Below are 25652 nucleotides of genomic sequence, written 5' to 3'. Positions count from 1 at the left end.
CAACAAGGATGAAGTGATTTACCTTTGCAGCAGCTTAAGGTGTGAGGATTAAAATATGTACTATTACAGCCAGCCAAGTTGTGAGTGGAGCATGAAGGAGGACTGTGTTTGTGAGAAGAAATCCGCTGAAACACGGAGAACTCAAACGTCCCACGAAAAAACAAGTGGGTAAAAAAAGTGGGAGAGCGACCAAGGATACCAGAAACTGTGTTTGCCACATTAAAGAATGCTGAGAGTTTTGTTTGTGATTTGCTGGCTCTGGGACCCCACATTAAGGCTCTGATGGACTGCAGTTGCCATAGTGAAGGAGGCACAGACTGTAATTTGCTGGACTTTAAATTTATATCCCACATTATCTGAATAGTCTGAGCAGCTTACAAATAACATACATAAAACAATTTTAAAAACATTACACTAGACGTGGTGCCATGATCGAGAGAGGACGCAGGGGTTGAACTCTCCCGATCTTCCCGCTCCGTTCAGCAGTTTTATTTTATACTGCTATTATTTAAAGTTTATGCTTTGATAGCAGAGTGAATATTTAACCCAGAGGAGCTTGTTTGCTGACAATTGGTTGCTACATGGCGACGAAATACGGGTGCAAAGGAAATGAACGGGCTCGTGGAGGTGAGGACAAGATGGCGGTGCCGGCTAATCCCGCCGGTGCAGGGCTCAGCTCAGCCTGGGTTACGGAGGTGGCAGCCGAGGTGACCGCAGCTATGGAGCCACTTTTGGACCGGAGGCTCCAGCCTATCGATACAAAACTTGAACGGCTTCAGGAGCATTTTGATAATCTTAGCAGGGATTTGCTGCAGCAACAACAGCGCACCAGTGAGGTAGAAGACCACGTGAAATGCTTGGAAGACATGTGTGCTTAGCTGCAGACCATGCTTACCAGTTACGAGGAAAAAATGGATGACCTTGAAAATCGATCTAGGAGGAATAACTTGCGCCTTGTTGGCCTCCCAGAGTCTGTGGGAGAGCAGGCGCTTGTTGGATTCCTGGAGACTTGGCTCTCCTTTGATTTACAATTGGCTGATCACCAGGGACATCTGCATATTGAGAGAGCACGTAGACTGGGACAGCGCCATTCTAATGCTTCTTGACCCCCGAGTGGTTATTTTCAGAATTCTTAATTATGCACACAAGGGTTCTATTACAAGCACTTCATGGTGGTAAACCTTTAACTTAAAATAGTAAAAGAATTCTGTGTTTTCAAGATTATTCGGCTAAAGTGGCGGCGCAGTGCTGCTGTTTTGCGCCTCTGTGCTCCCGAATGGCAAACCAAAAAATCAGGTTTGTATTTCATTACCCTACGCGCTTAAAGGTGATTCATGCCAATAAAGTGCTATTCTTTGAAACTGCGACTGCCGCAAAGGAATTTGTGGCTGGACTTCTAGGGATGTCATCTGCGGCAGGCAAGGAGGCTTGAGCATTGTTTAAAGGAATTTCAATTCTCTGCTGACTGGCGCGGGTGACCTGCTTTTCACATTGGACAGCCTTTGGTTTCTTGGACATGTTGAGATACCTGGATGGAACTGTGGCGCCTGGGCTGAAACAGACTTGGGGACTGTGGACTTGTACTATAACACTCCTACGTTTTTGAGAGTACTGATTCTTTCCTTTTTTTTAATTACGTATGGCGTGACTGTGGGGAGTATGGACTTTGGGGAAATGTTTAATAGATGCAGTATTATTATTCTCTTCTTTGTGTTTGCTCCGAGAGGAGTTTTACTGTTTATTGGGGGGGTTGGATTGGCTGAGATGTGAGGGTTTTATGTTTTGTTGTTTTGGAAGCGGGAAGTGGGCATTGAGTGACCTGCCCCTTTATCTGTGCTTCATAGGAGGTGGATGGGGAGGGTTCGAGGTATGGGAGGGGGGAGGTTGGGGGAAGGGAGGTTGTTTTGGGATTCTCTTTGGCAAATTAGGGGGTTATTATTGACTGTGTTCTACTATCAGGGAGAAGGGGGGTTAACATACTAATATAGTAACGTAGTAGATGACGACAGAAAAGACCTGCATGGTCCATCCAGTCTGCCCAACAAGATAACTCATATGTGCTACTTTTTGTGTATACCTTACCTTGATTTGTACCTGTCCTTTTCAGGGCACAGATCGTGTAAGTCTGCCCAGCACTATCCCCGCCTCCCAACCACCAGCCCCGCCTCCCACCACTGGCTCTGGCACTGACGAATAAGTCTGCCCAGCACTATCCCACCTCCCGCCACCGGCTGTGCCACCCAATCTCGGCTAAGCTCCTTAGGATCTATTCCTTCTGAACAGGATTCCTTTATGTTTATCCCATGCGTGCTTGAATTCTGTTACCATTTTCATTTCCACCACCTCCCGCGGGAGGGCATTCCAAGTATCCACTACTCTCTCGGTGAAAAATACTTCCTGACATTTTTCTTGAGTCTGCCTCCCTTCAATCTCATTTCATGTCCTCTCGTTCTACCGCCTTCGCACCTCCGGAAAAGGTTCGTTTGCGGATTAATACTTTTCAAATATTTGAACGTCTGTATCATATCACCCCTGTTTCTCCTTTCCTCCAGGGTATACATGTTCAGGTCATCAAGTCTCTCCTCATATGTCTTGTAACGCAAATCCCTTACCATTCTTGCAGCTTTTCTTTGCACCGCTTCAATTCTTTTTACATCCTTCGCAAAGTACGACCTCCAAAACTGAACACAATACTCCAGGTGGGGCCTTACCAATGACTTATACAGGGGCATCAACACCCCCTTTCTTCTGCTTGTCACACCTCTCTCTATACAGCCTAACAACCTTCTAGCTACGGCCACCGCCTTGTCACACTGTTTCGTCGCCTTCAGATCCTCAGATACTATCACCCCAAGATCCCTCTCCCGTCCGTTCCTATCAGACTCTCCCCGCCTAACACATACGTCTCCCGAGGATTTCTATTCCCTAAATGCATCACTTTGCATTTCTTCGCGTTGAATTTTAATTGCCAAACCTTAGACCATTCTTCTAGCTTCTCAGATCCTTTTTCATGTTTTCCACTCCCTCCTGGGTGTCCACTCTATTACAGATCTTAGTATCATCCGCAAATAGGCAAACTTTACCTTCTAACCCTTCGGCAATGTCACTCACAAATATATTGAACAGAATCGGTCCCAGCACCGATCCTTGAGGCACACCACTACTCACTTTCCCTCCTCGAGCGAATTCCATTCACCACCACCCTCTGGCTTTGTTCCGTCAACCAGTTCCTAATCCAGTTCACCACTTCGGGTCCTATCTTCAGCCCATCCAGTTTATTTAAGAGCCTCCTGTGGGGAACCGTGTCAAATGCTTTGCTGAAATTTAAGTAGATTACGTCCATAGCTCGTCCCTGATTCAATTCTCCTGTCACCCAATCAAAGAATTCAGTGAGATTCGTTTGGCACGATTTCCCTTTGGTAAAACCATGTTGTCTCGGATCTTGCAACTTATTAGCTTCCAGGAAATTCACTATCCTTTCCTTCAGCATCGCTTCCATTACTCTTCCAATAATTGAAGTGAGGCTTACCGGCCTGTAGTTTCCAGCTTCTTCCCTATCACCACTTTTGTGAAGAGGGACCACCTCCGCCGTTCTCCAATCCCTTGGAACCTCTCCCATCTGCAAGGATATATTAAACAAATCTTTAAGAGGACTCGCCAGAACCTCTCTGAGCTCCCTCAATATCCTGGGGTGGATCCCATCCAGTCCCATGGCTTTGTCCACCTTTAGCTTTTCAAGTTGTTCATACACACTCTATTCCGTGAACGGTGCTCTATCCACTTCAATCTCATTTGTACTTTTTGCACTCCATCGCGGTCCTTCTCCAGGATTTTCTTATGTGAAAACAGAACAAAAGTATCTATTTAGCAAATTTGCTTTTTCTTCATCGTTATCCACATAGCAGTTCGCAGTATCTTTTAGTCTCACAATTCCCTTTTTAGTCATTCTTCTTTCACTAATATACCTGAAGACATTTTTTGTCACCCCTTCTTACATTTCTAGCCATTTGTTCTTCCGCTTGCGCTTTCGCCAGACGTATCTCTCTCTTGGCTTCTTTCATTTTCATCCGGTATTCCTCGTGTTCCTTTTCTTGCGTTTTTTTTTTATTTCTGGAACGCCAACTCTTTAGCCTTTATTTTCTCAGCCACTTGCTTGGAGAACCCATATCGGTTTCCTTTTTCTCTTGCTTTATTTACTTTCCTTGCATAAAGGTTCGTGGCCCTATTTATAGCTTCCTTCAGCCTGGACGACTGTCCTTCCCCTTCTTGTATTTCCTCCCAGCCCATCATCTCCTTCCTCAGGTATTCCCCCATTTTACTAAAGTCAGCACGCTGAAATCCAGGACTTTGAGTTTTGAGTGGCCGCTCTCCACTTTAGCTGTAATATCAAACCAAACCGTTTGATGGTCACTGCCGCCCAGGTGGGCACCCACTTGAATATTTGACACGCTATCCCATTCGTGAGCACCAGATCCAGCGTCGCTTCCTCCCTCGTGGGTTCCGTCACCATTTGTCTGAGCAAACCGCTTTGGAAAGCATCCACGATCTCTCTACTTCTTTCCGATTCTGCAGACGGAACCTTCCAATCTACATCCGGCAGATTGAAATCTCCAGCAACAGCACCTCTCTCTTGTTTCCCAACTTTTGAATATCTGCGATCAGGTCTTTATCTAATTCCTCCAATTGTTTCGGAGGTCTGTAGACAACACCCACATGTACAGAGGTTCTATCCCTCTCTTTTTAAGGTGATCCATATCTCTTCTTCCTTTTCCCAGGTCCCTGTCATTTCGGTCGCCGTGATATCATTCTCACATATAAAGTTACTCCTCCACCTTTACAATTCTCTCTATCCTTCCTAAATAGATTATAGCCTGGTATGTTTGCATCCCATTTCATGGGAACATTTAGCCACGTCTCTGTGATTGCAACAAGGTCTAAGTCTGCCTCCAACATCAGGGCTTGACGGTCATGAACTTTATTGCTTAGACTGCGAGCATTTGTGGCCATCGCTTTCCATGTACATTCCTGGTATGTGCTTCAACAGTGTGATTTGGGGTGGTCTTTTCTCTCTGGTACCTTCATATCCTTTTGTTCCAACTTCATTTCTTTCTCTTCTGCCTCAGTTCTATTTTCAGGATCATCACCATGCTGTAATGCAGCAAAAGAATTCTGTAGGGGCAACACTTGTGAAGGCGGATGCCTCTGTGTCACATATCGAAGTCTGCCTGAGCCTACTGTGAACCATCTATTCCTAGGTAGTTTTATCCTTGGAGGCAGTGGTGTGAATTTGGCTTGATTCAGTGCTGTATGGTTTTGTGTAGTCTTAGAAGCTGCTTTAAGTGCATCTAATTCCTGTTTTACCTTACTGAGCTCCTGTTTTAAACCTGCAAGCTGATAACAGACAGGACAAACCTTAAGTCTCCAGAAAGTTAAAATGTCTGCAGAAGGACCAAGTGGAATGAGGTGGGGGAGGGGAGGGGGAGCTCAGCACACTGTTAGGAAAGGAAAAAGTTCTAATACTTGCTAGCAGTTTTGAAATCTCCTTTTCAGATTTACAGATATCAATAAACCAGTTAGAAACAATCAAATCACAACAGTCAGAGCACACTATATGCAGAGCAGATTAAACAGAGCACACTATATGCAGAGCCAAGAGGTTTTTTTTTTTTTTTTAGGAAAGATAGAGATACAGTGCCAATGATAGATAAAGAAAGAAGGGAGAGATGCCCAGAGAAAATACAGCCAAAGGGTAGGGAGAACCAGGAATTTAGCCAGCACAAGTCTTAGCTGTGTGAGTTTCCTTCAGCCAGGAGATAAGCCCATCCTAAGCCTGGGGATTGGGGGAGGAGTGTTGTCTGATAGAGTGGGTTGGCTATAGACGGGATGAGTTTTTGCTGATAGGGGATCCTGATGGCTGGGACAGGTTCCCCAGGATGGTAATGTTCATGTGCTGTTTAGATTCATTTATCATGAGGGAATTATGTAATGTCCATTAACTTGTTTACTTGGAATGTGGGAGGCATCTCTTTGCCCATAAAGAGGAGAAAGATTCTTCATACCTTACATAAAAAGCATTCACACATTGCTTTCTACAGGAAACACATCTTAGTGCTGCAGAACGCAAGATATCTTCTCACCTGGTGGGTAGGTACTTATTTAGAGGCCCCAGTGGTGGCAAAAAAGGTTGGAGTCCTTATCCTATTTTATAAACCACTGCATGTTCAGACTAAGAGGGTATTCTCTGATCCAGAAAGGCGATTTATTGTAGTTCATGTGCTTATTGATGGTCAGCCTTTTATATTGTGTAATGTGTATGCCCCAAATGACTATAGGAAGTCCTTCTATACATGTTTAATGTCGCAACTTCATCGTTTCCATCTCATCCCAAAACAGTAGGGGGCAATTATAATATTGTTGTGGATCCGGAGTGGGACAGGTCAGATAATCCCCGTCATCAGGTAGCAGGTAGAACAGAAGGGGTGGTTTTGTTATGCAAGCTTTGGATTGCAAAAATGTAATTTTAAATATATTTTAGGTTTGTAATTTTATTTTGCTGCATTGTAATTGTTGTATATTCTGTAAACTGCATTGGACCTTTATTTTGGGGATATAGCCGTCAATAAGAATCTTGTTGATACTGATATTGATTAGGTGACATGCCCATTACACACCCATGTTCCACCCATGTGTATGCTCCCTGACAGCTGCGTGTAAAGTGATTTAGGTGCACTGTTTATAGAATACTGCCTAGTACTTATGCTTGTAAATGCCAATTGTACCCGTAAGCACCACTATCCTATAAACAATTATTGGTGTCTTACTTCAGGCACCAGCTTATAGAAGTACCTTTTTAGAGAGCAATAAAAAAATCCCTTTGGCATGGGTAAAATGGAATTTATTAGTGGAAGCTGAGACTTTCATTATTTCCCAACAGCTTCAACCTACCCCAGATAAAAATATGCCTATTCCAAGATGTATGATTTATTCACCTGCCTACTGAATAACATGAGCCAAGGGAAGGACTGGGGAGCAGTTCAAGTGGAGGAACATGTGGTAGGTTTTTCTCTTTAAAAAAGCTGGCATCCCCACATATCAGTGAAACATCTTTTCTCCCTCACCTTCCCATGGCTGCCATGCTGCAGCAACAGGCAAAGGCAACGTAGGGACATTGAGTCTCTATATACACCTAAAGTCAGTCAGTCCTGTCCCCTGTGTTACGCCTTCCTGGCAGACTTTAAAGAGGTACAGGGGCTCAAAGACCTTGTGCTGCCTTTACTTTTACTGCCACTTGTATGCATCGTTTGGAGGCTCTTCCTGCCCCACTCTCACCCCTCCCTATCCCCTAGGGTTAGCAAATGGATCGGCACTCCCAGGGGCATAGCCAGACAACAGATTTTGGGTGGGCCTAGGGAAGAAGAGGGTGGGCAGCAAGTGTTCCCCCCCCCCCCCACCAAAAAAATATCTCAGCTAGGGGGAAAACGCTTCTTTCCACCTTGGCAGTCTACAGCAGGCATGCACTGAAAACTGCGCATGTGCAGGTGCTAGTTTCGTGGAGAGTAGCATTTTCATTAACATCAGGGGAAACTCTTCAGCTGGTGGAGCTTGGGATCCCCACCAGCTACTGCTAAACGTGTGCTACTGTTGGGTGGGTCTGAGTCCTAAGCAGGCCCACCTGTGGCTACGCCACTGGGCACTCCGTTCCCTGATGGAAAACAAAGTGAGGTGGCTGCCACATAGGTGTTTTGGGGGAACTTGTTGCCATCTTTCATCCCCACCCTCCCCCAAAGAAACAAACTTTGCCAGCTGAGGTATCCACCTCACTTGGCCTAATGATCCCAGGGCAGTTTTAACAGGCAGCAAAAAAGGTGTCAGTATCTAGTATCAGCATGTACCACCAGAAAAAAAAAGCCCTGCTTGAGTCTCCCTTTGTGGTGTTAAGTTTGACTCCCTGACCAAATTATTTTCAATCTGTCAGGTCTTTGGTAGAGTGGTGTTAACTGTTTGAATCAAAAATTGGCGACCCCATCTAAGCCAGGGTTCTTGCAGTTTGGGGGCTATTTTTAACCTACTTTCTAACTTTTTTGTGATTTTGTAATTCTGATGTTACCTATTCCAAATTCTCCTGTATGCAGGGTAGCATTTTGTTTCTGGGTTGTACTCTACAGGGTCCTTGTACAAGTTTTTCCAGAATGTTTCTGTTATAGCTATAGTTGTGGTGGTTTTCATTGTATTAATGCTCATTCCCAGTTCCCAGTAGAACTGTTTCAGTTTCTCTCTAGTTTGTTCGACATTTCTTCTCAGTATTCTTCATATCTGAGCTGCTACTTTCAATTTTTTATTGACGCACTAGTAAAAAAGGCCCATTTCTGACACAATGAAACAGGCGCTAGCAAGGTTTTCCTCGGAGTGTGTATGTTTGAGAGAGTGTATTGAGAGTGACTGTGTGTGAGAGAGAGAGTGAATGTGCGAGTGTGTGTGTGAGAGAGAGAGTGAGTCTGGGTGCGAGTGTGTCTGTGAGAGAGAGTGTGTGTGTGTGAGAATGAGAGTGTGTGCAAGTGCGTATGTGAGACACAGTGTGAGAGAGTGTGTTTCACACAGATACAGTGTGTGCGAGAGAGAGAGTGTGTGTGAGACACAGACTTTCTGTGAGACTGAGTGTATGAGACCAAGAGAGTGTGTGAGTGACTGTGTGACACAGAGAGTGAATGTGATACAGTGTGAGACATACAGTGTGTGAGAGAGTGAGAGAGAGAGAAAGACATTGACTGTGAGAGAGAGAGTGTGTGTGTGACAGAGATACTTCCCCCCCCCCTCAGGTGTCAGGCCCCCCTCCCTCCCTCTCTCTGGTGTCAGCCCCCCCCCCCCCTCTCTCTCTCTCTGGTGTCTGAGCGTTACTGTGCAGGATGCTGAGCTCTGGCTGTGCTTCAAGGAACTGACCAATCCTATTTAATAGAATGCACCTCCAACATTCTGAAGCCGAGAAACCTCGTGTGGTTGGTCACTTCTGCTTGTGATGAACCCAGAAGTACGTGATGTCAATTCAGGAGATGGATACAGAGAGCAGGAATGCCTCGGCCATGTAGTCAGCTTCAGAATGTTGGAGGTGCGTTTTATTATATAGGATATAAATTTCAGGTATTCCTCTGTCCATGCAGCGTGTTTGAGTGATGTTTTGGCTCTCTCTCTTTATTTTTGGTGATCTTGATCCTTGTAGATACCCATCTATCAAGGACACTTCTGCTCACAATGATTTTATTTTTTCTTCAGTACATTTCTTCCAAGGAGGAGGAGTTTTCTTTCTCTTTTTCTTTCTCTGGCACTGTGTCCTCATTAGTAAAATTCTCTCAGGAATAATTTATAGTGTACAATGTTGTATTAGATTAATTTCTGTGATATCAGTAGATAATGTGTTGTGTGTATACTATGCATGGTTGTGTCTATGGGGAGTAGCAGAACTGGTGGGGCAGTTGCAGGGCTAATTTTAGAGGATGGGGCATTTTGTGGGGTGGTTGCTGGGGGTTAGAGCAGTGGCAGGGAGTAGAACAGTTAAAGGGATGCAGTTGGGTGTGGGGTGGAGCAATTATAATGGAGGTAGTTTAATTTGGGGCAGTTGTTGGGGTAGTTTTTGGAGTAGGGCAATTTGAAGGGCAGTTACAGTGGAAGTAGTTTTGGGGGGTAGGGTAGTTTGCAGGACAATAGGGCAGTTGCAGGGGTAGTTTTTTGGGGGGGGATGAAGGAAGTCATGGGGGCATAGCTTTGGGGTGAATAGTTGATGCAATTTGTGGGGCAGTTCCAGGGGATAATTTTGGTTGTGGGGCAGTTCAGGTTGTGGTTAGACAGCTGTGGAGGGGTTTATTGTAGAAGCTGGGGGTAGTTCGGTTGGTAGAATAGAGAACAGGAAGATGCAGTTTGAAATTAAGAATTAACTGCGTGTTACTCTGTGCTTTCTGTCTGTCTGGGGACAAAATAACTTCAAAAACTTTAACTGACTGTGATGAAAACTTGGCATATGAGAAAACTCAGTACTAAGGGATTTGTAAAATTGAAGGTATGTGCTGTTTGTTAGTGTATTACCTGTGGGCTTGCAATATTTCTACGCATTCTCTTGTACTTTTTAGTATTCTGTAACCCAATTTTTTAATAAAATTATCTTCTTAAATTAAAAATAAACAGTACAAAGGCACATCAGGTTCAAAAATAGGCCAAATCAGACTTGGAGTTTGAGAGAAATATGTCTCCCCAAAATGGCCCAATTCATTTCTGTAGGAGAAGTAGTTCCAGCTTCCATAGTATAAAAACTTCCAAACAGTGAAACATAGCAAATATAAAATTCCTTCCTTCAAACTACCTCTCCCTGTTCTTATTACCCTAACCTAAGGAATTGCCCCCACTCTAAAATACTATCCCCCACAACTGTCCTTCCACCCTGCAAACTGCCCCACCCCTCCAGAACTACTTCCCCTCCCTGCAACTGTTCCATCCCTCTAAAACTATTTCCCCCCTCAACTGCCCCACCAACCTGCAAACTGCACCAAACTCCAAAACCTACCCCATCCCTTTGCAAACTGCCTCTAGCCCCCCCCCTAAAAAAGCACCCCTCCACAACTGCTCCCCACCTTGCAGTCTGCATCCATTCCAAAAACTACTACATACAACTGTCCACCTCCCTGCATACTACTCCCATCTCCAGTCCACCCCTGTGTAGCTACCACACTACCTAGAAATACTGCTCCTGTTCCCCCCCAAATTAGCCCTGCAACTGCCACACTAGCCCCCCTACAACTGTTCTACCACCTGCAAACTGACCCCACTCCCCAAAAGACTAACCACTGCAACTCTCCTGCTCCCCTGCAGACTGCCCTATCCCCAAAATCTAACTCCTTGCAACTGCCTTCTCACTCCAAAAATTTTAGACTGTAAGCCAGGGCTTGACCAAATCCCTGGTGCCAGGTCTCCATGATGCCTAGAAATTGCACACTGGTGCCCATGATTTCATGCTCCAAAATGTTGCCCTTTTGTAGAGCTACATCAGGAACAATGCATCTTCTACTTGCACACCACAAATGGGGATCTCTGTAAGAGTTGCGCAGTACAGGAAGTCTTATAGTTTCAAGTCTTGAAACTGTGAGACCAGCCCAAGCTTCCTGCACTGCACGGGTGAAGTTTACAGAGAGCCAAAGTGCTGTGCAGATGTAGCAGCTACACTGTTACTGAGAAAGTTCTGCAGATAGCAAGGTAAGGGGAATAGGTACAGACTCCCAAGGATATTATTTACCTGGGAGTAACACATATGAGCATGAGAGAGATTGGGTGAAAGCTGGGGGAGGGGGGGTAGTGGGGGTAAGAGAGAGAGAGAGACAGAAAGAGAGAGAGAGACTGGGAGGCTGGGAGGAAGGTATTTTATGGCTTATTGAAAACTTGATATACAGCCTTTCAAACAAGATTCAAAGAACATAGGAAAGGAACTACATAATGATAGGACATAGAAAAAGAGGCAAGAAAGGGCAGAGGAGAGAAGAGGTACAGGCTGGAAGCCAGTCAGCCCAGAGCCTCATATCCTGGAAAGGCTAGGGTAAAGAGATGCATGTTCAGAGCTGATCTGAATCTCTGGTAGGGCATTCTACAGGGAAGAGGCAATATAAAAGAATGCAGAGTGCCTTAACATGTGAGCAATGAACTGGAGGGAGTGAAAAACTGTTCAGAAGCAGAACAGAGAGCTTGGGAGGGTTTCTAGGGGTCGATAAGGGAGGAAAGATAATGAGGAAATCCTAGATGCAGCACCTTATAGGTAAGGGTGAGAATTTTTTGATGGATATGAGAAGAGATCAGTAACCAATTATGTGTGCAAGTAGAGGGGTGATATGACCTGGCTGGTCGGAATGTGTGAGAAACTGAATGGTGGTACTTTGAACTGTTTGTAGACATTTCAGTAGAGTATTGGGCAACCCTGCATAAATGATATTACAATAATTGAGGTGTGAAGTAACAAGTGAGTACAAAAGTGTGGCACAGGCCATATTGTCCACATAACAATATAGGTGTCCCAAACTCCTCAGTTCATTAGCTGGTCTAGAGTTAGGCACTCTTACTCCACTCTCCAGGTAATTGTCCAGCCCAAATAAATTTAAAGCCAAGAAGTGCAGAGTGATGCACTTGGGGTGCAGAAATCCAAAGGAGATGTACCAGATAGGAGGAGAGAGATTTACAGCTCAGGAGAGGGACCTTTGGGGGATGGTGACTGAGGATCTCAATGTGACAAAATAATGCAACAAGGTGGTGGCCACAGCCAGAAAGATGCTTGTTTGGGGGTGAATGTTTGATTAAGGAGTATGTAGTGGTGTGCTTGAGGGTGAGCAGATGGGAGGAAGAGAGCTCTGAAAATCTTGTGAGTGCTTGTTAATAATATATGTACATGTATTAGCAATTAAAGTTTGGTTTAATTAATATTGGAGTACACTTGTTATATATGATTAAATTTTAACTGCCAGACCCTCAACCATTCTTCTATCTTTCGAAGATCCCTTCTCATCGTTTCTACTCCCTCCAGGGTATCCACCCTATTGCTATCTTCGTGTCATCTGCAAAAAGGCAAACCTTTCCTTCCAACCCTTCAGCAATATCTCTCACAAATATATTAAACAAAATGGGCCCCAGCACCGACCCCTGAGGAACTCCACTGCTCACCATCCTTTCCTCCGAGCAGATTCCATTTACTACCACCCTCTGCCACCTGTCGGTCAACCAGTTTTCTATGCAGTTCACCACTTTCGGTCCTAAGTTCAGCCCTTTCAGCTTATTCAGGAATCTTCTGTGGGGGGACCATATCAACGGCTTTGCTGAAATCCAAGTAGATTACATCTAGTGCCCGGCCTTCATCCATTTCTTTTGTCACCCAGTCAAAAAAGTAAATGAGATTTGTTTAGCAGGATTTTCCTTTGGTAAAGCCATGTTGCCTCAGGTCCTGTAACCCGTTGTCTTCTAGAAAGTTAACTATCTAGAAGACAACGACTCCATTATTTTTCCTACCACTGACGTGAGACTTACCGGTCTGTAGTTTCCCACTTCTTCCCTGTCTCCACTTTTGTGAAGAGGGACCACATCCGTTCGTCTCCAATCTTGCGGAACCTCTCCCATCTCTAAAGATCTATTAAATCTTTAAAAGGTCCCGATAGGACCTCCCTGAGCTCCCTCAGTATCCTGGGATGTATCCCACCTGGCCCCATATCTTGTCCACCTTCAGATTCTCCAGCTGTTTATAAACGCTTTCTTCTGTAAACGGCGCAGTATCCACTCCATTCCCAAATATTCCTTCAGCAGCCAACCGCGGTCCTTCTCTAGGATTTTCCTCCGTGAACACCGAAGAGAAGTAATTGTTTAGCACATTCACTTTATCCTCCTCACTTTCCACATAACCATTCTCATTATCTTTCAGTCTTGCAATTCCATTCCTATATTTTCTCCGTTCTCCAATATAACTGAAAAAGATCTTGTTACCTCTCTTTACATCTTTAGACATTTTTTGTTCCGTTCGCGCTTTCGCTAGCCGTATTTCCCTCTTCACTTCTTTGAGTTTAATCCGATAATCTTTTCCGTGATCCTCTCGTTGCGTTCTTTTGTATTTCTTGAACAAAGCCTCTTTTGCTCTTATTTTTTCAGCTACTTGGTTGGAGAACCATATAGGCTTCCTGTTTCTCTTATTTTTGTTTACTTTTTTGCGTAAAGATCAGTCGCCATAATTATAGCAGCTTTCAGCTTTGACCACTGATGTTCCACTTCTCCTATGCCTTCCCACTTCAACAGCTTCTTTTTCAGGTATTCCCTCATTTTATCAAAATCAGTATGTCTGAAATCCAGTACTTTTAGTTTTGCGCGTTCACACTCTACCTTAGCCCTTATATCAAACCATATTGTGTGATGATCACTGTTACATAGGTGAGCACCCACCCGGATATTAGAAACACTTCCTCCATTCGTGAGCACTAGATCCAGCATCGACCCTTCCCTCATGGGTTCCATCACCATTTGTCTGAGCAAGGCACTTTGACAGGCGTCCACAATCTCCCTACTTCTTTCCGATTCCACAGACGGGATGTTCCAATCCACATCAGACAAGTTGAAATCTCCCAACAGTAGCACTTCCCCTTTCATACCAATCTTTTGAATATCCTCTATCAGATCCTTGTCTAGCTTCTCTATTGTGCCGGAGGTCTGTAGATAACCCCCATGTGGATACAGGTTCCATCTTCTCTTTCCAGGACAATCCATAAAGCTTCTTCCTTTCCCCAGGTGCCCCGCATTTCAGCCGCTCTGATATTGTCTCTCACATACAGCGCTACTCCTCCACCCCTTCGGCCCTCTCTATCCTTTCTAAAAAGATTATAGCCCGGTATAGTTACATCCCATTCATGGGAATGATTGAACTACGTCTCTGTAATAGCAACAATATCCAAGTTTTCTTCAAACATCAGGGCTTGCAAGTCTTCAACCTTTTTACCTAGACTAAGATCATTTGTGCTCATTGCTTTCCATCTGTGTAGAGAATTTAGGTGGTTTTCTGTATTTAGATGACCTTTCCCTCTGCCATCAAGTTTTTCTGGGGGTGACTTTCCGAATTCCCTTGTTTCCTTTTGTCACCCCCGCCTTCTAGTTTAAATGTCTAGAAACATACTGTCTGAATTTCTCCCCAAGGATCCTTTTTCCCTGTCACCGAAAGATGTAGCCCATCATTACAGTACAGCCTGTTATTTTTCCACGTATTACCCCACGCCCCTATGTTACTAAAACCTTCTTCTTTACACCAAGACTCAAGCCAGTTATTGAACTCCACTGTTTTGTGTAGTCTTTCTTCTCCCTTCTCCCACGTGGGAATTACTTCAGAAAAAGCCACAGTCTGAACCAAAGATTTCAGTCCCTCCCCAAGCTTCTGGAATGCTCTCTGTTCTGTAAATTTGCTATTGTTGGCCAGGTCATTTGTCCCCAGGTGAATTACAACATCAATATTTGAAGCCTCACTCTCTTCTCGGATCACTTTCAGAATTTGGTTGGTACATCTGATAGCTGAAGATCCTGGAAGGCACTTCACTAGGTTGGAGCCCTTGTTCCTAAGTTAATGCCTCTGATAATGGAGTCTCCGAGCAGTAAGAGTTTTCTGCTTTTCACCAATCTGTAATTTTTTGGGGGATGATTCTTGGGTTGTGCTACTTTCATAGCCTCTGGTTCCACCACAGTAGTTCTTTTTTCAGCATCATGATGATGCAGCGCAGGAAAAGAATTTGACAGGGGCAAAGGTTGGGAAGGTGAGGTCTTAGTCTACCTGAGCCTACTGTGACCCATCTATTCCTCTGTTGTTGCATTCTCTGTGGCAGTGGTGGTGGTAAATTGGCAGGGAATAGAGTAATCCCGAATGCTTTTTTAGTTGAAGCCAATTCTTTCTTGAGTTTGTTGATCTCATCTTTCACAGCTGATAACTGGAGACAGATAGGACAAGCTCTAAGACTCCAGATAGTTTGCCTTAGGATTAAAGCATAACATGTATTGCACTGAATAAAGGACATATTGGTGTGATTCACAAGTGTAAAAAAGGTTAACTATGATAGGGGTAACAAGGTATAAGATTGACCAGTTATAGTGTACTGAAGATACTTGTCCCTTGACTGCCCTATATAAAGGGAGGGTGGGAGTAGGACACAGGTAACCTCAGTTACCAATCAAACCAATTCTGAAAATGTCCAGCGTAGCTCACAGCTCCCAATGTAAAGTGAAGTTCTGTTTTTTTTCTCTATCTACACAGTTGTACACAAATTGCCCCTCCTCCTAAGGTAAGAGTCACTAGGTGCTATGTAACCAAATTGATTTAATTAGGTCTCTGGCACTGAAGATTCAAAACCCAATTCTAATAAACACAACTTTAAGAGACACCAGAACCAGAGTCACCAAATTTTGTGTAACCAAGTTAATTGGATTAAGTCACTTGGCACAGGTACAAACACAGTTCTAGACAGCACCTTTAAGACAACTGTAGCATAAAAATACGAAATCACTGGCACAGAAGTTCAACACAGTTTAAATAAGAAACTACCAGCATAAAATTATGAAATCACAATGCAACAACTTTTGAGTTTGAGTTTTGAATGGCTGCCCTCCACTTTAGCTGTTATATCAAATCAAACTTGGACATTAGACACACTTTCCCATTTGTGAGCATCAGATCCAGCATCGCTCCTTCCCTCATGTGTTCTGTCACTAGTTGTCTGAGCAGAGCACTTTGTAAGGCATCTATGATCTCTCTACGTGTTTTCGATTCCGCAGATGGAACTTTCCAGTCCGCATCTGGCAGGTTGAAATCTCCCAGCAACAGCATCTCTTCTTTTCCAATTTTTGGATACCTGTAAACAGATCTTTAACTAGTTCCTCCGATTGTGTTGGAGGTCTGTAGACAACACCCATGTGGACAGAGGTTCCATGATCTCTTTTCAAGACGATCCATATCGCTTCTCACTTTCCCCAGGCCCCTGGTGTTTCAGTCACTGTGATATTGTTTCTCACATACAGAGCTACTCCTCCACCTTTACAACCATCTCTGTCCTTCCTAAATAGATTGTAGCCTGGTATATTTACATGCTCATGATCCTCCCATGAGTATGCCCCCTTCATAGTTATGCGCGACGCGACTTAGGCACACTTTTTGTAGAATAGCGCCTAGTGCTTACATGTGCAAATACCAGTGCTATTCTAGAACATTGTGTGCCTAAATATAGGCACCCTTTACAGAATTGTCTCTTAAATGATCAGAGAAAATAATGGCTACACCACCTCCTTTCTCATCATGATGATAGTTAACCAAAACAATGGAAGCCTGGTATTCAGGCCCTTAATTTCATCCCCTTCTTTAAGCCTATAACTTCAGACTATAAGACAGAATGATATTATCAATCAAAATGGATATTATTATTATTAGCATTTGTATAGCGCTACCAGATGCACACAGCGCTGAACACCTGATACAAAGAGACAGTCCCTGCTCAAAAGAGCTTACAATCTAAATAATACAGACAGACAAGACAGTTACGGGTGAGGGAAGTAATGGGAGCTAAAAAGCAGCAGTGAAAAAGGTGGGTTTTCAGCATAGATTTGAAAACAGGTAGAGATGGAGCTAGACCTATAGGGTCCAGGAAGTCTATTCCAGGCATAAGGTGCCGCGAGAGAAAAGGAGCAAAGCCTGGAGTTAGCAGTGGAGGAGAAGGGGGACGACAAGAGAGATCTGTCCAGTGAGCGGAGTTCACGGGGAGGAATGTAGGGAGAGATGAGTGGAGAGGTAATGGGGGGCTGCAGAGTGGATGCATTTTAAAGGTCAGTACGAGAAGTTTAAACTGAATGCGGAAGCGGACAGGGAGCCAGTGAAGTGACTTGAGGAGTGGGCTAGTGTGGGTATAACGATTCTGGCGGAAAATAGTCGTGCCGCAGAATTTTGGACAGATTGAAGAGGAGAGACATGGCTGAGCAGAAGACCAGTGAGAAGTAAATTGCAGTAGTCCAAGCAATAGGTGACAAGGGTGTGGATAAGGGTTCTGGTAGCGTATTCAGAAAGGAAGGGGCGAATTTTGCTAATATTGTAGATAAAGAAACAACAGGTTTTGGCAATCTGTTGAATATGCACAGAGGAGAGAGAGGAATCAAAGATGACTCCAAGGTTACGAGCCGAGGAGACAGGGAGGATGTGAGGGCCATTAACAGAGATAGAGAAAGGGGGAAGAGGGGAGGTGGGTTTAGGGGGAAAAATGAGAAGTTCAGTTTTGGACATGTTGAGCTTTAGATGGCGTTGAGACATCCAAGCAGCAATGTCAGACAAGCAGGCTGAGATTTTGTCCTGGATCGAGGTTGAGATTTCAGGGGTGGAGATGTAGATCTGAGAGTCATCAGTGTAAAGATGGTATTGAAAGCCATGGGATGAAATCAGGGTACCAAGGGAAGAGGTATAGATGGAGAAAAGGAGGGGTCCAAGGACAGAACCCTGAGGCACACCAACAGAATGCGGGATGGATATGTTTTTCAATAAGCAACCATTTAACAGACCTATCTTGGAAGAGGGTGAGCCATTTTCACAGAAGTTAAGCAAAGAGCCATAAAATCACAGCTAACGGGAGTTAGGCGTCTAGGCCTCTGGACTGGATAAGCTGCTTCATAGTTAACACACTAGGGCCTCTCTGACTCCAGCAAACAAGGATATATGAGAAAACATATAGCACAAAGTATATAAATAAACAACAAAAGATAGGCAGAATGATGCCAGAACTGAGGTGTGTCAATTGGTGTACATGCACGTCGGAAGTACTCGACGAAGTGCACAAAGAAACATAGCTGCTTCTTCTGCATACTCCTTCAGTGTGTTCCTGCAATGTGTGTGATGGTTCACAACAGCGAGGGTGAATTTAAATGGCGAGAAGAGGTAGAATGTTGCATCCAGGGGTATGGTCAAACTACCACAGCTCAGTAGAATGCAAATATAACATAATACAATTAAATAAAATCACTGTAGATAACAGAGACAAGCAGCAAGTGACAGACGTAGAGGATGGATGACAGTGGAAAGAAGAAGTAGAACATCACCTAAGATAGTGGGGTCAAACCACTGCAGGAGGACGTTTTAGAGAGAGGTCAGTAAATGTAAAAGTTTGAGAGGGGTAAGGGAAGGCAAGTAGATGCAGTGAAGTTTGTCACCACCTGGGATATTTATTAACTTATAAGATAGGTTGGAGAGGTAAATTGCCTACTTCACTTTACTTTTACCTTATTGACCACCTTCCTTTACAGCAAAAATAAAGCAGTTTACAATAACACTGATAAGCAGTTTGAAAAGAAATTTCAAAGCCAGATTGAGGTTTGGGGTTTACATAAACTGAAAAGTAGAGGGCAAAGGCAGAAAAAGGTAGGTGGGCTCTGTCCTTGGTCTGTTCAGTCTACCCACAGGAAAAGCCACATGTATAGCCTTTTTTCAAATTCAGTGAGCCTGTATGTCAAATAGCCTACCATCCTAAAGAGCAAATTTCAAACTAGCCATGTTGCCAACTGCAAACTCCATGGGCACATTTCACTCATGGATTTTGCAGCAAGTTTCAAAGTGAAAGCACATTCATACTTTCACTTTGAAATTGCCATGAGTACAAAGTTTCCATGGATGTTTATTTTCTATATGGGCACTCATGCTTGGAAAAATAGTGTATTGTAATACATTGTATTGAAAATACAATCTAATGTGTTACTTTCCTCCCCGCTTAAATGTCACCTCCTGAAAATGTGGCTGAATGTGAATGCATTGTTCCTCTGCCTGTTTACTTTTATTCACATTGAGGGAAGGCAGTTTTCAGATGGACAGTTTACTCACATAATTGGCATTGAAGACTGTCCTCTATCAGTCTGCAGGATTTGAATAAAGCAGATCACATTTCAGCACTCTAAATTCCTCCGCGCCCCCCATTCAAAACGTTTTAAAGGGTGTGTGGTAGTGTGGATTAGCAGCTGGCTGCAGCACCTCAGAAAATGCAGCACACACAGGTTGCAGGTAAAAGTCAAGCACTTTATTTATGTACATAAAGCCAGCCAGCCTTGTTTCCTTACAGGCCTGGTACTTCTAATAACATTTCTTAACTGAAAGTCAGTTTCAGTAACCCAGTGTTTCCCAAGTCCAGTCTTGGTGTACCCCTTGCCAGTCAGGTTTTCAGGGTATCCAGAATGAATATGCATGAACTTGATTTGCATACACTGCCTCCATTATATGAAAATCTCTTTCATGCATATCATTCTGGATTTCCTGAAAACCTGACTGGCAAGGGTATTCCAGGACCGGACTTGGGAAACACTGCAGTAACCTGTCTCTGAAGTGGCTCTACAGTTCCAACCAGCCAAGGGATAACTGGCAGTCTTCAGTTACCTCTGACATAATCCCTGGAGGCATAGACTTAGACCTTTAAACAGCACACAGGATGCGAGTGTCTGAACTAGGGCAATTCCTCTTCCTGGAACTCCCCAAAGGTACAAAACACCCTCTCCCGGGGCCTCCCCGGACCCTGCCCTGCCCCGTTAAAAACAGCGTGCATTTAGACCCTCAGAACTTGCCTTTTGAAAATAGCAAGTGATGCTTAAAGGAAATCACATGCAATGTCAGCAAGCTGCTTGGTAGGGAAAGTGCCTAGCACATTTGCAGAACAGTCTCTTGTTAAAGAGTCCCTGTTCTGCGCATATAGTAGGGCTGGTATACTTTCCTTCCCCCTCCAGTACTTGCTGGTTCCACTGTCCTCCTTTCCCTTGCAGTGCTCTGGTGCTGGCTCCATCTTCCTCCTACAGCTTACTTGCCTTCTCCTCCTTGCTGAAGCCCCCCCCCCCCCCCCCAGCTGACATCAAGGGCTTTCCCCAGCCCAATTGGATGTCTGCTTGTTTCTCATCCTCACCCCAGCTGACATATAGGTGCTTTCCCCAGCTGATTGGCTGTCTGCGGGGATGGTGCTGGGCAGACTTATACGGTCTGTGCCAGAGCCGCGTGGTGGGAGGCGGGGCTGGTGGTTGGGAGGCGGGGATAGTGCTGGGCAGACTTATACCGTCTGTGCCCTGAAAGGACAGGTACAAATCACGGTAAGGTATACACAAAAGTAGCACACATGAGTTATCTTGTTGGGCAGACTGGATGGAACGTGCAGGTCTTTTTCTGCTGTCATCTACTATGTTACTATGTTCTCCCCCCCCCCCCCCCCCCCACCCCCACTCCAGCGTGACATCACAGGGGATTTCCACTTGTGTATAGATATTTCTTTTGAGCTTTGCCTCCTCCCAACACAGCTCTTCCACTGAAGCTCCAGCCACTTCAGTTGGGCATGTGATTGGTTGACTTCAACCAAGGCACCCTCTCATTTCAGCAAGCAGCCCCTCTGCCTGCTTCTCCAGTGTCTCAGTGGAGGACTTCATAAGGGTTACTTGCTCCTGCAGCTGGTAACCTCCTCTGCCTTGTGCTCCAGACTGCTTTTAACTCTGTGATACCCTGTTCTCTTTCACTGCTTAGAGACAGGATTTCCTGGTTGTATTCTTCAGTTTGAATTCCAGCCATGCATTCTGGCTGTGCTAACACTTGCTCCTCCAGCTTCTCCTCTCAGTAGCTTAGGGCGATTTCAGAGAATACAACTCTCCAACGTCAGTTGTCTTCCTGCTTTTGCAGAGTCCCTTTCTAGGGACTTGTCCCTCAATTGCCTTATCCTGCTCAATGATGCTCATTAACTCTCTCCTATTTCTAATCACTGCACCTTGCCCTTATTTTCTTTCATTCTGAGGCTTTGACCTTGAAACTGGTCCTTAACATCTACCAGTTGACTTTGGAGGAATTTATTCTCCTCTAGTAATCTATATGCATGTGTAGCTGCACAATGCAATTCTTCTTTAACTCTGCAGTCCAGCAATTGGCTTCTTCCAACTCAGTACAGTGCTTAAGGGAGTCCTGAACCTCTACCAGGTGAACTTGTACTGTTCGTTCTCTAACCCTGGTTGATACACCATGGCAGAAAAACAATCCAGGTCTTGAGTTGCCTCTGTGCTACAGCAGTTGACTTTCTTCAACTTCTTGGGCTGCACATGAGGTGGGTATTTAACCTCCACCTGTTGCTCTTGATAGATCCCTCTTTCTTCTTTAGGGCGTATGGGCTTGATTTGCAACTCATTCCTTTGCCCATTCATCGCTTCTGTAGGCAGTCTCACTTCCTTTGGTTGCACCACCACTTGTCTTGCCTCTGGCTCTCTGCTCTTGTCAAGACATGTGGAGGGGCATTTTCGACCGGGGACGCCCATATCTAAGGGCGCCCATCTCCGAGGACGGCGCCATGAAGGGGCGGGGCCAACCGTATTTTTGAACGAGATGGGCGTCCATCTTTCGCTTTGAGAATACGGTTGGGGGCACAATTATGAACATTTAGGTCAACATTAGAGATGGGCGCCATTGGTTTTTGGCCATATGGAAACCGATGGCGCCCATCTCAAAAACGAACCAATCCAAGGCATTTGGTCATGGGAGAGGCCAGGATTCGTAGTGCACTGGTCCCCCTCACATGCCAGGGCACCCTAGGGAGCACTACAGTGGACTTCGCAGATTGATCCCAGGTGCATAGCCTCCCTTACCTTGGGTGCTGAGCCCCACAAAACCCACTCCTCACAACTATACACCACTACCATAGCCCGAAGGGGGGCACCTAGATGTGGGTACAGTGGGCTTTGGGTGGGTTTTGAAGGGCTCCTATTTTCCACCACAAGTGTAACAGGTGGGGGGGATGGGCCTGGGTCCGCCTGCCTGAAGTCCACTGCACCCACTAAAACTGCTCCAGGGACCTGTATACTGCTGCGATGGACCTGAGTATGACATTTGAGGCTGGCATAGAGGCTGGCAAAAAAGTTTTTAAGTGTTTTTTTTTTTAGGGTGGGAGGGGGTTAGTGACCACTGGGGGAGTGATCCCCGATTCCCTCCGGTGGTCATCTGGTCAGTTTGGGCACTTTTTTTGGACTTGGAGCTGAAAAAAAAAGGGACCAAATAAAGCGGACCAAATTCTTGCCAGGGACGCCCTTCTTTTTTCCATATCAGCTGAGGGCAACCATCTCTTAACCACGCCCTGTCCCACCCCTGTCCCGCCTTCGCTACCCTTCCGACACACCCCCAGGAACTTCGGCTGTCCCAGCGACAGAAGCAGTTGGGGAACGCCCAAAATCGGCTTTCGATTATGCCGATTCTGGTGCCCCTGAGAGAAGGATGTCCATCTCCCGATTTGTGTCGGAAGATGGGCGCCCTTCTCTTTCGAAAATGAGTGGTTAACCTCCTGAAGCCATTTGACCTGGGTTTTGTCACTTGGTTGGCTTCCTTCTGGTGTCTTTTTGGCAACCCCAGGTGGTTCTTTATCAGTCACCTCTTCTGACTGCCTCATAGCCCTCTTTATTTATTTATTTGTTACATTTGTATCCCACATTTTCCCACCTTTTTGCAGACTCAAATGTGGCTTACATAGTACCATAAACGGCGTTAGCCAATTCCGGTATGAACAAGGTGATATTGAGGTACATGTATGGTAAAGACCATTGGGGGGAACTTAGAGAGGGAAGGATTAAGATATGTCCAGTACGGTCTTTGGTTACGTTATGTCGCTGGTATCCCTTGCCAGTCAGGATTTCAGGATATCCAAAATGGAGTATGCATGAAGATCTGCATATAATAGAGGCAATGTATTCAAATCAAGATCATGCATATTCATTGTGGACATCCTGAAAATCTGACTGGCAAGGAGTATTCCAGAACGCTATCTAAATGACAAGTCTCATGTGGAGAACACAAAGTGCTCATTTTTGTCATTGCATCTCTTTCCTTCAGCTACGTCCCACTCCCAGGGCTAATAATTAGCTTTATTTACAGGGCTAGTCCCCTTAGTCCATGTACTGTCCCTATGCTGTGCTGTAGTGAGGCCCCATGCATGTGGGAAAGAAGAACTGAATTATAGCTACGTTCATGCAAGGTTCCACAGGAGTCATGACCAAGAAAGGGATCTAGTTTTCGTTGATCATAGGTTGAAACCTTCTGCTCAGTGTGCTGCTGCGGCTAAGAAAGCAAATAGAATGTTAGGTATTATTAGGAGGTAATGGAAAACAAAATGAGGACGTTTAATGCCTTTGTATTGCTCCATGGTGTGACCGCACCTTGAATATTATGTTCAATTCTGGTCGCCGCATCTCAAAAAAGATATAGTGGAATTAGAAAAGGTGCAGAGAAGGGCAAACGAAAATGATAAAGGGATGGGATGACTTCCTATGAGGAAAGGCTAAAGTGTCTAGGGCTCTTCAGCTTGGAGAAAAAGCAGCTGAGGGGAGATATGATAGAGGTCTATAAAATAATGAGTGGAGTTGAATGGGTAGACATGAAGTGTCTGTTTACGCTTTCCAAAAATGCTAGGACTAGGGGGCATGCAATGAAGCTACAAAATAGTAAATTTAAAACAAATCGGAGAAAACGTTTCTTCACTCAACATGTAATTAAACTCTGGAATTCGTTGCCAGAGAATGTGGTAGAGGCAGTTAGCTTAGCAGAGTTTAAAAAAGGTTTGGACATCTTCCTAAAGGAAAAGTCCATAGACCACTATTAAATTGGACTTGGGGAAAATCCACTATTTCTAGGATAAGCAGTATAAAATGTTTTGTACGTTTTTGGGATCTTGCCAGGTATTTGTGACCTGGATTAGCCACTGTTGGAAAGAGGATGCTGGGCTTGATGGGCCTTTGGTCTGTCCTAGTATGGCAATACTTATGTACTTATGCACTGCTGCATGGCTGTTCAAGCTTCCTCCTATTCCTGCTCACTGATTCCCATCTTGGAATCTGTTTCTTTCAATATTCTGTATGTACACCCACTGGTCTCCCACCGGTATATGCTGGAGCACTGACTTTAAACAGCTACTCCACTCCAGAATTTCCAACTGCTCCAGTTGCAGCTTACAATGCAGCAGCTTCTATATTCAGCCCACATCTTGGAGTCTCTCACTCCCTCTAGCCTGCTGGGCTTCTAAAAGCTGGCCTTTTACTAGGACCGCAGCTCCAGCTCCAGATCTGACTGCAATCGCTACTCTGGACTAGGTTTCTCAACTGCTCCAGCTAATGGTAGCAGTTCAACTTTCACTTTTTCTGACCCGCTCCAGAATCTGCTCAGATAATTGCACTGGCATTCATACTCTGTGCTCTGATTAAAGTCCATTTTCTGTGCTCAATTATAATTGCTTTTATACTTTTAAATATGCCAGCTTCTTTGGCTGCTTGTAGCTTGTATTAAAGCCCAAGGCACACACTCTACTGGATTCTTCTGACCATACTAGGCCAGATTTTCTCTGTTGCTGTCTTAGCACTCCTGCCATTGCAAACACCAAATGGAAAAAAAAATTCCTGCCTATTCAGCTCTTACTAAACGTCTTGAGTTTCCCTACCTAGGGCAGGGCAAGTCCCTTTAATCCATGTACATACCCCTATGCTGTGCTGTAGTGAGGCCCCAGACACCTGGAGGATTTGACTTTTACTGAGAAGCACTGATCCCACTGCTGCCACATGTGTAGTAGCATGAATCAGCAGCAGGCTGCAGGATCTCACAAAATGCAGCACACACAGGTTACAGATAAAAGTTAAAGCACTTTGTTTATATGCACAAATAGAGATAGCCAGCCCTGTTTCCTCACAGGCTTGGTACTTCAAATACAGTCTTTTTTTTTTTTTTAAGTATTTTTATTAGGTTTAAACAATTTTTATTGATGATTCAACATTATTAACAGAATCAATAACGTAACCTTGGAAAAATACAACGCATTGGGTATACGCATCCATATCTTTTATCATCAATGATTTTATCATTTCCCCCCCCCCCCTTACAACCAGATCCCCATAGCCAGCACTGTTTTGCCACATGAATATCCACTATAACATTGATATCTCCCGAATACGCTGCTCATACATTCTTTGTGCTTGCCTTATCATAATCCCCGCTCCCCCCCCCCAATAACTACCGCGAATGCAAAGAAACTTTCATGAACTCTACACCTCATTAAGCATAAGCAATACATGCCACTAGACAGAAATAAACCAGTGTTCTGAGACCTATACAT

The 25652-nt window shown here is 44.6% G+C and overlaps 1 protein-coding gene across 4 annotated transcripts in view; it reads left to right on the top strand.

Moving 5' to 3' along the window:
- MLKL (mixed lineage kinase domain like pseudokinase) overlaps positions 1-25652 on the top strand; it is a 190597-nt gene that overhangs the window by 1621 nt on the left and 163324 nt on the right. For 2 of the 4 annotated variants that reach the window (XM_030203629.1, XM_030203625.1), the window contains exon 1: positions 7026-7053. The exons of 1 other annotated variant lie outside the window; for it this stretch is intronic. In XM_030203629.1, coding sequence (XP_030059489.1) covers positions 7049-7053 — 5 coding nt within the window. In that variant the 5' untranslated portion in view covers positions 7026-7048. Of the gene's footprint in view, positions 1-7025; positions 7054-11168; positions 11236-25652 lie in introns of those variants that run through there. One more of the 4 variants, XM_030203628.1, reaches the window with a different exon arrangement.

This window comes from Microcaecilia unicolor, chromosome 5 (assembly GCF_901765095.1).
Source record: "Microcaecilia unicolor chromosome 5, aMicUni1.1, whole genome shotgun sequence".
Lineage (NCBI taxonomy): Eukaryota > Metazoa > Chordata > Amphibia > Gymnophiona > Siphonopidae > Microcaecilia > Microcaecilia unicolor.
The sequence above is the reverse complement of the archived record's forward strand: the minus strand, read 5'-3'. Positions and strand labels throughout refer to the sequence as shown.